The following is a 9,867-nucleotide window of genomic DNA, read 5'->3' on the forward strand; positions in this document are numbered from 1 at the left end:
AGCCATTATGAGCTGGAGGGTGTTTTGAGGATGAAATTGGCTGTTGGTCCATAACCCAGGCAGTGGCTGGTTTTATGTGCCAGCTCCACCCAGCAGCTCCACAGCTAAACGAGCAGCACCGGACACAGCTGCTGTTACTCCTGGTCCATGCTGACATGGCTGTCATGGATAGTCACATTCGCTTACGGACCCAGCAAAGCAAAACTGCCAGTTCCTCCTTTTCTGTCAAAAGCTGGAGGTTATCGAACAGCCAGGGAGGAGGAGGGGACAGAGTACAAAACCATCACCATTTCAGGGCTGTATCTGTGGTACAGAATGGTCACAGTGTTAGCATCAACTCTCTTACACAGACACCAGTTCCCCCGTTGCTACAGGAATAGACTGAACACAGCCTGAACCCCCCCGGGGAAGCACCCCCTCCAAGGCCAGCAGGTAGCGAGTGGCTGAAGAAGCTCAGTCCCTGGTGTATCAGGGAAGAGAAGGCGTCTCAGGGGTACTCCTTTTGTTTCATCTACCAGACACTAAAGCCGATAGTGTGCAGGGACTGGAAAATGCAGCACTAGGACAACTCCAATAACAACTCGGAATTCCAAGTGGCCACGGGTAGAAGCTTCTAAATCAAGAACTAAACCAAGTCTGCTTTAAAAATCAGTTCTAGCCCTACAGAAAGTCCCAGGCTTGACACAGAAATGTCTCAGTAGATCCGTAGGGCCAGTGCTTCACAAGAGATACTCATCATGCTATAGTGGCAAACTCCCAGTGGTCGGACTCGTCTGTGTAAATCCCAGCTGCTCTCAGAGCTCTGGCTGGGAGGTCAGACAGCAAATCTTCCCCTTTTCCTTTCCCACTGTCTTCTCCTGCCTTGTTCAGCGCAAAGCCAGACAGCACGATAACCCACCGCTGCCCTTTCCGCTCTCGGTCCTTCCCAATCTGCCAGTCCTCAGCCCCTTCTCTCTGGAGCTAGAAAAGCACACTGTGACGCTCCTCCAGCTTTCTGTCTCCTGGAACTCCAGGCTACTGCAGCACAGAAGAACTTGTCGCTCCCCCCGGGGAGCCCCAGCCCATTCCCACCAGGTCTGGGCTAGTCTTCTCTTGTGAACTGCTGCTGACATCTAGCTGCTCCTCCTGACTCCCTGTTCCCAGCAAAGACCTTCCCACCCTGACCACCAGGTCTGGCAGGAGCAGAGCACGCACCTTCCCAAAGAAGCTGTCCTAAATTCCTGAGAGGTGAAAGAGAGCTAATGACACGGCCAGAAGGACTCTAACCATCCAGCCTTTATGAACATGCCCCTGGAGAGTCCCCGGGGTGAGCAGCCTCAGCTCCCAAGACACTGTGATGTTGTTTGTGGACCTGCAAGTTGGGATGCGTCTGGAAAGCATGAGGAGGTGGCTTGTGATAAACAATTCCCCAACAGAAAACATCCTGGGAACAACCCCTGTATTAAAGCCCTTCAAATTATGGAGCTGCAAACCATGGTCTGGAAACTACATCTCCATGAGATTTCCATATTCTTTGTGCTAATGAGACAGACCCAGGAAGCTCAGGAGTTCACACAACTGACTGAAAACAGGGGGGAAAGCTTAGTTTATTTTTTCAAGGTCTTGAAAACAATTAATTCATTTTATCTTAGCTGAAGTAGTGCACCCACTTCCTGAAGACAAAAGGGAAAAACAGCCAGAAAGCGGGTAAGCCTGTGCCACGCGAGGACCCGGGGAAGGGGCCGGCTGAAGGCTGGCAGCAGAAAGAGCTGGGTCTAAAGGATAAAGCTCCAGCCCCAGCGGGGACCAAGGGGTCTCAGGAGAGCAGGAACCCTCCTCGCTGCCCTCCGCAGTGATTACCACACCGGGCACGCAGACACCCTCCACTCCCACAGCGGGGTAAGTCATCCCGTGTTTCTGCCTGCGTTACCCTGATGTGCCGAGACGATAACTGGAGTGGAGGAAGGAGTGCGTGCTCGCTCAGGAGAGATGCTGCACGCAGCTCTTGGGAAACTCCTGAGGAAGCACAGGCAGGACAGGCAAAGCTTCAAGCGGTGCCGCATTACATCAGTTTCTGCTCATTCCTACCACCACACCCTGACTCCAATTATGTTCTCCAGTCCTAGGGATGGAACCCAGCGATTCCTTCCTCGGCACAATCACTTCACTAGAGTTTTGACCTGCTCTGAGCTTTGCTCCTTTGTGTTTTGGGACAGCGCAGGGCACAGCTTGGAGGGAAGGGCAGGCTGAATTCAGGCACTGCGCTCTGATTCAGGAGACCTGGGTTCAGCTCAGGCTCTGCCAGGGCCGTGCTCTTTGTCTTTGAGTAAATCACTTTGAGCAAATCACTTTGAGCAAGTCTCTCCACACCCTTGGCTCCAGCCTGCTGGAGACACCACTGGAATGCTGCCGCTGCTTATCGTATGGGATGAGTAACACCCAGGGATGCAGAGATAGGGGAGGCATCTCCTCAACAGAATCAAGAAGAGGAAGACTAAAACGATGGGAAATCCATGAGCACTGGGATACTCCAGCCCTTCCCCAAGTGGGATTATATCCTTGCCATAATAGCAGCTATTCCTGACACCCCGTGAGGGTTTGAGCACACTTGTTCCCGGTGAAGCAGGCCTGGAGCATTCTTCCGGAGAACGGGGAGGTTCACAGAGCTGTGCAATGCCTGTCTCTTCCCCCATGGCCAGGAGAAACAGGTTGTGTCTAGAGAGAATCCATCGCTCTTGAGTCTCAGCAAAACACCTCATGAAAACGAGCTTGGCCTGAATTTTGATATCAGAAGAGTGAAAGGATTCTTGCCTTCTAATTTCTCCGCCTAGCTAAGACTTGAGACATTAATGATAGAGCAGAACCCCGACCTTGTACTTAATCCAGCTCCCCAAGCCAGGGTAGAGCTGTGTTGGGCAACCACCGCTCTGCCAGCTGTATCAGCAGCTCTGTTTCTGCATCTTCGAGGACATTCGCCCCAAACCTCCTATTAGCAGGCAGCCATGTTGACAGAGGAATTGCCCATGGGACGTTCCCACTCCCATTCGCCGGTTCACTGATGAGAACTGCAGCAATACCTTTCCCGGAACAACGAGAAAGAGCTGAAGTGCTTTTACCTTGCTTTACGCTCTCCCGTTGTGAGGTACTGGAGAGCCACGGTCACCTATGAAGGACCTTTCATCCATGACCATTAGGAGATCTCGCCACGGTCTCACTTGTCCCGTAGCAGAGTGTTCTAGAGTTGCTATTTTGCCAGTGGAGAGATATAAAGGTCAATCTCTGTGTCTCCGATCTTTCCACAAAGTTCTTACATCACTCCTCATACATCATTCGAGAGTCAAACTTTGTATTTGCTCATTCTTTTTCATCTTACATATTCCAACATCAGCACCTTGCATGGAAACTGCTTATTCAACTCAAAATAAAATGAAAAATATTAATGAGAGATAAAGAGCTCTTTGATGCAATAACCTTTAATGATTTCTTCCTGGTATGTAATTTAGGACAGTGTTTCTCCTGGCTTAATGTTGTAAAGTTTGCATCATAAACAAAAAGCTGATGATTCATAAAACATTATTGCTAATGTATTTTTTAAATTAGCAAGAGACATGTAAAGCATCTTCCTTGTCTACCAAGATTCTTGAAAGGAAACTTCCCTTTGAGAAATTATTCTTGGCACCAATGGCTGGAGTCGCCAGCCTTATGGGAAGGAGCAGCGCTGGTGACACCCACTGTGGAAGGTATAAATAGAGTTCGGCGGCAGCGGACAGCTCGCAGTCTGATTTCATATCAAGCTGTGCATCTTGCTTTGGGCTTCTGCTTGCATTTCCAGCTGCTGTCGCCATGAGTTGCAACATTAAGGAGACTATTACTGTGTCTAGCAAAGGCAGGAGCAGTGGTGGCAGCTGTATCATTGGTGGTGGTGGTGGAGCACGGATTTCTTCCTACGGGATAGGCAGTGGCAGAGGTTTTTCTGGAAGGAGTTACTGCGGAGGAGTGAATTATGGAGGGGGACTGAGTGTCGGTAGCTTGGCTGGTGGGAGCTATGGAGGTGGCAACTGCTATGGCAATGGCCTTGGTTTTGGCCTCGGAGGCGGTGTGGTTGTTGGTGGCATTGGTGGCGACTGTTTGCTTTCGTCCTGCGATGAGAAGGTCACCATGCAAAATCTCAATGACCGCCTGGCTTCCTACCTGGACAAGGTGAAGTGCTTGGAGAAGGAAAATGCTGAACTGGAGTGCCGGATCAGGGAGTGGTACGCCACCCAGGGCCTCTCCTGCGAGCCCCGCGACTACAGCTGCTATTACAAAGAAATCGAAGACCTGCAAAATCAGGTAATGTTCCTTCTCAGTTGTTCCTCCCCCGTTTAAAGTTACTTCTGAATTTGTCTTTAGAACCTACTGCAGTTGCTAGAGGTAACTTAGGTGCTGCTAAATGTCTTTCCAAACATAAGCTTTGGCGAGTTGCCCCGTGACACTGCTGAGCGTGGGTGTGTGTCACGGACGGGTGCTGCAAGGGGAACTGGTGGGATCACTCTCTTGAAAAGGAAAAGATTACATTTTTACATCATTACACTGCCTTTTGCCCGTACAATTTAAACATGACATTACCGAGAGGGCTCTGAGGAAGCGCAGTGGCATCAGCCCAGTAGGAAAAACAAAGCAAGAACTGTAGAACCAGAGCAAACCTGTTCTGTAACTGCCACACAGAACGGAGCATTACCCAGGGCAGGGGAGAAACGGGGAGTGTGTGAAATCAATTGGCACACTGGCACAACCTGCTTGAGACTAAAACATCAAAGATGAACGTTATGGCTGACCTCGAGGCTTCGAGACACCTTCCAACTATCTTCCCTGAAGATTCCTAAGCTTGGAGCCCAGATCTCGCCAGCCTGAATGTCAGTGGAGATTTAATGTCTTAGGGAACAGTCTTATAGGTTCAGTGCTTTGCGAAGCATCTTTGGAACTTGCCTTCAGATCTTGAATCTGGGAAGTTCCACCCCACCCCTTTAACTCCCAACCTCTGCACAGTTAACCTTTTTTCTTCACTGACTGTGAGTTGAGGAGGCAAAGCCACCTCCTGCAGCTGCTCTGCTCGAGGAACGAGGTTACTTCAGTAAGAAGGTAACAGAAAAGGGACACTGGGCAGAGCCACTGCCTGACTGCAGACAGACCGACGGACTATAACAGCAGAGAGGAGTGACTCCTCTCTTGTGGTCTGCTCTTTTCCAGATTGTCTGCGCAACCATCGACAACAACAAGATCATCCTGGACATCGATAACAGCAGGATGGCTGCCGACGACTTCCGTGTGAAGTGAGTGCCCCTCCGTGTCGATGAGCCCCGCTGCCTCCTCCCTGCCCCTTCACCTCTTAGCTGTGAGTCTCGGGGCACTAATTACAGATGCTCCAGACGAGTCTCACCACAGCGGCGCGTTCAGCCTGGACAGAGCAAGGAGAGGCATTTGCTCTTGGTCACCAGCCCTTCCTTAATTAGCGTTCTCGGGTAAAACGTTTGGCAGGAGTGCTGCTTGGTGTGAGCTGGGGACCCACGCTGCAGGGAGTGGTCCTTGGTGGTAGACCTGGGGTGTTTCCATCACAGACTAGCGCAGACTGGGATCAGCAAAACAGAAATGCAGTTGAGTGAGTGATATCAGATGTAGATCAGGAGCAGGAAGAGAGCAGAGGAGGAAGGAAAGCTCCCATGTACCAGACATGCTGTGCAGAAATGCGCGCGGAGCATTCGGCTTGAACAGGCAAATGCAGGCACTGGGCAGGGAGATCGCTGCACAACCCGAGCACCGGTGAGAAACCGTTCTGCTCCCTCGCTCACTCCCAGGTACGAGACGGAGCTGGCCCTGCGCCAGAGCGTGGAGGCTGACATCAATGGGCTGCGCCAGGTCCTGGACCAGCTGACGCTCTGCAGGTCGGACCTGGAGGCTCAGCTGGAGTCGCTGCGGGAGGAGCTCTGCTGCCTGAAGAAGAACCACGAGGAGGTAGGGACCTGCCCTGGCCCCCGGAGCACCATGGCCCTGACATCAAACTTTGCCTACACAAATGTGCTCTAAGTGGAGCTCACCCACCTCTCGCCACGGCGTTCCCATCAAACGTGTCTGGAGCTCAGACCTGTGGGAGGTGCAGGAGCCCTGGCAGAGGCAGCTGCTGCTCCCGGGGCTGTGCTGGCACCCGGAGTGCCAGAGGGGGGTGAAAGTTCCTGTTGACTCCGGTGGATGAGAAAAGAAATTACTCAACAGACTAGTTGGGGAAAACAGTTGTGCCATCTCCCAGCGCTCGTTACAGCCGTAGCTGGGAGGCAGCCCTGGCGGGGAGGGCTGCTCCGAGCCTCCCCGCCCTGCTCTTGTACGGGTAACTTGCGAGCCGGGCAGCGCTCGTTACAGCCGTAGCTGGGAGGCAGCCCTGGCGGGGAGGGCTGCTCCGAGCCTCCCAGCCCTGCTCTTGTACGTGTCCTTCGAGAGCCAGTACGATCTGATCAGGGTTGTGTTTGCAGGAAATGAATTGCCTGAGAAAACAATCCACTGGGGACGTGAGCGTGGAGGTGAATGCCTGCCCTGGACCAGATCTCAGGCAAATCTTGGAGGATTTGAGATGTCAGTATGAAACGCTGATAGCGCGCAACCGCAAGGAGGTGGAGGATTGGTACGAGTGCAAGGTAAGCGCCGCACACCTCCCGCAAAACAAACCGGTGTGAACATCCCAGGGGACGGGAGGTTTCAGGTGACAGACATGGAGGCCATAAGCTGTTGTTCCTTTGCATGAAGGCCCAGGGCAGCACTCATTCCACCCGGGGTTCTGCAGGAGACCCAGGCCTGTCTGACCAGTTTGCTGTGTCCCATCTGGAACAGCAGCATTTGCCGCAAGGCCTTGTGGCTTGTTGTTGGAACTGAGATATTCCAGCTGGGATTAAAGAGACTCAATCACCACAAGGTTAATGCGAGTTGTGAAAAGAACAAGCAGCTACTGCCCGTGTGCAGGGCACCCGCCCTGCTCGCTTTGCCCTTCACTGGCTACCCCTGGGTTCTGCTGCTGCAGAAGCAAGTCCAACTCACACAGACGTTCCCTCAACCCTTTTGTCTTGGGTCGGTGTTTTCAGATCGAGGAGGTGAATCGGGAGGTTATCACAAGCGGTCAGGAGGTAGAGACGTGCAACAACCAGGTTACCGAGTTGAGACGCCAATTGCAAGCCCTGGAGATCGACCTGCAGGCGCAGCTCAGCCAGGTGGGTGATGAGCCGTGACACGGTCCCTGACGGGTTTCTTAGCCCAAACAGCTAGAGCCACCAGCCAGCGTGACGATGGTGAACGGCTCTTTCTTCTTTGAGTGGAGTTAACAAACTCCAGAGTGACACACGAATGGTGTTTCTTTGGTTGTATTTTTTATAGAGAAATAATTTGGAATCTTCTCTGGCTGAGACTGAGTGCCAGTACAACACCCTCCTCGGTGAGCTACAGAACCAGATCACGTGCGTGGAGCAGCAATTGGCTGAAATAAGAGCGGAAATAGAGTGTCAGAACCAAGAATACAAGACCCTACTGGACGTCAAGTGTCGTTTGGAGCAGGAGATTCAGACCTACCGGTGCTTGTTGGAAGGAGGACAGCAGGACCTTATGTATGTAGACCTCTAAACCCACTAGAGAACAAATGAAAACATCAAGGATCCCAATCACAGACTGGGAATCCAACACAATCTTTAGCCCATCTTAATGCTTTCTTTGAGATGAAAAAGTTGTCACATGAGCAACTTCACTGGGGTGAACATTCCGGTCTGAACTCAATGTCACTCCTGGGCAGAGAACCCAAACCTGCTAATTGCTGGTTGCAATGTTGTAACTACCAGTATTACATCTGCATTTCAACAACCTCTTTTCTGTAGTAAGACAGACAAGAACTGTCCAAGTAAGAATTAATTACAAGGCTCTGCCTTGCGTTTCCACGCCAGAGGGGAGCACAAAGGCAAAGCAACTCTGAAAGGGAAAAAAGAATGAATGTAAAATCCTCCAACCCCTGTAAAAGACAGGGTTGGAGACCTGGTGTTATGCAGCCAGCCAGCAGTGTCACGTGAAGGTCTAAAGTTCCCTATTTCTCTCACCAAATTTATCCCACTAGTCACGGAGGAGGAATCGGAGTAGGAACTGGAGGAGGAGTCATTAGGACAAGCCACACGTACACTACAACCTCCACTTCCCACTGCCAGCCCCCAGTGCCACCCTGCAAGACCGGCGATATACAAGGTAAGAGCTGGGCTGCTCTGCCATAAGGCCAGGAGAGAGCACGCTCCCCTCGGACGTGTCACTGGCACCTTCTCAGAGAGTTACGGTGCTACAAGGCACTGCACTGACCAAGCTTTTGTTATTTGAGGGCTTTTATTCCTGTTCCAATCAAATAATGCTGTTCCATTTTTTCTCCAGTGACCTGCAGGAGGATTTGTGATTAAGGAGGAAGGGACGAGAAGGTGTCACACAGAGAAAGCCACAGACAAGCCAGGAACACGCGGTGTTCACTGCACACCTCTACGCAGAGAAAGTAGAAGTAACTCAGCGATGCTTTGCCGTGTATCTGGGGGGCCCATCGAGGGCCACCTTCTTCTCCGTTCTGCTGCTTCCGTCCTGCCCCGCTGTAACCTCTAGAAGTTCTTGTGTTAGTCAGGATCACTAATGTACCTGCTGGGGAAAAAATGCTCTAATAAAACTTTGCTTCTGCCTGATGCAATCAAGAAACCCGTGTCTGGGTTGTCCTTTAGCAAACCGGGGGCTGATCCATGCACAAGGGTCACCTCAACTGGTCGGGATCATATTCCACCGGGAGCAAAGCTTTGCCAGGGGGAGCCTGGCAATGGCCTCGCTGACCTCGCAGGGCTTGTCCACCCTCTCCCTGTCAAAGCCCTCAGCTTTCCTTGCTCGTTCCTGCATGACCTGCTCCAGATGCGCACCAACAGCCAGCTCAGGCAGTGGTTTGACTGCTTCCCACTGAGCCTGGTGCTTAAATTCAGTGCAGAACAAGAAGGGAAGAGGCAAGCAGAGCTGGCGCTCATCAGCGAACGCAAAACAGGGGGAGCAGTGACAGGAATTGCCATGAGAAGGCCAGCTCAGGATGGTCTATAGCCAGACCCAGCAGTGGCCTGGCAGCCATCCCTGGTGCACACCTCCAGCTGCTCTCCAGATGTGACAGGCATTAAACTGTGTGACACATTGGCTGCTGGGGAGCACGGTGTCAGTCACCCACAACTGAACAGATCTGCATGGCAGACATCTGGGTGAGGGAGGTGTTTTCTGAGCTCTCCTGTCTCTGCACTTCAGTCACTGAGCCCATCCAGTGAACCTGCCTCTGCAGGGCAAATCCCACCGCTGACATGTCCGACCCCTGCCTGGGCAGAGGGGCTGGGTGATGCAAGTGCCTCTGCTCCTGGGGGCTGTCAGCAGAGCCGACAGCAGGTGCTGAGATGGCAGCACTCAAATTTTATCAGGGATCTGCTCTTCTCTCGAGACAGCCACGGGGTGGTTGGACACCGGTCGCTGTGCACAGACACCCTCGGTATAGAAGAGCTGAAAGCCCTTCCCATAGCCCAGTAACAGCGCACAAACACTTCTCACACCTAAACACGTGTAAGATGGTTGGGAGACCTTTGCTGAGAAATTTTAAAGCATCTGAAGCACAAAAGAAAGTGCCTTTCCCCATCCCCGGCGCTCCACCCCCCCAGCCGGAGGAGCCGCCCTGCTGCTCCGCTCCCGTCGGGTTTTGTGCGGCAGTAAAGAGCGGACAGGAGCAGAGGGACGGTGGAACTGTGGCTCTGAAGCAGAGAAGCGACCAGGCTGCTCCCTGCCGGCCAGGTCTGATGCAGCAGCAGAGGGGTGTGCGGGAGGCAGAGCTGGGAGAGG

At 52.4% G+C, this 9,867-nt stretch overlaps 1 protein-coding gene across 1 annotated transcript; it reads left to right on the forward strand.

Moving 5' to 3' along the window:
* The first annotated feature begins 3,774 nt into the window (after positions 1 to 3,774).
* On the forward strand, positions 3,775 to 8,452 carry LOC104499588 (keratin, type I cytoskeletal 13-like). Its single transcript, XM_010143112.1, has 8 exons — positions 3,775 to 4,311; positions 5,209 to 5,291; positions 5,814 to 5,970; positions 6,483 to 6,644; positions 7,086 to 7,211; positions 7,375 to 7,601; positions 8,099 to 8,223; positions 8,401 to 8,452. The coding sequence occupies exons 1-8, from the start codon at positions 3,823 to 3,825 to the stop codon at positions 8,424 to 8,426; spliced, it is 1,395 nt and encodes a 464-aa protein (XP_010141414.1). The 5' UTR covers positions 3,775 to 3,822; the 3' UTR covers positions 8,427 to 8,452.
* The last annotated feature ends 1,415 nt before the right edge of the window (positions 8,453 to 9,867 follow it).

This window comes from Buceros rhinoceros, unplaced genomic scaffold, assembly GCF_000710305.1.
Source record: "Buceros rhinoceros silvestris isolate BGI_N320 unplaced genomic scaffold, ASM71030v1 scaffold2189, whole genome shotgun sequence".
In the NCBI taxonomy this organism is placed as follows: domain Eukaryota; kingdom Metazoa; phylum Chordata; class Aves; order Bucerotiformes; family Bucerotidae; genus Buceros; species Buceros rhinoceros.

What these genes read in the sequence shown, in the direction of transcription:
- LOC104499588 (XM_010143112.1), top strand. Translation starts at nt 3,823, where the DNA reads ATGAGTTGCAACATTAAGGAGACTATTACTGTGTCTAGCAAAGGCAGG. An exon ending in GCCGACGACTTCCGTGTGAA is followed by an intron (nt 5,292 to 5,813) that starts GTGAGTGCCCCT and finishes GCTCACTCCCAG; the next exon opens with GTACGAGACGGAGCTGGCCC. An exon ending in TGCAGGCGCAGCTCAGCCAG is followed by an intron (nt 7,212 to 7,374) that starts GTGGGTGATGAG and finishes TATTTTTTATAG; the next exon opens with AGAAATAATTTGGAATCTTC.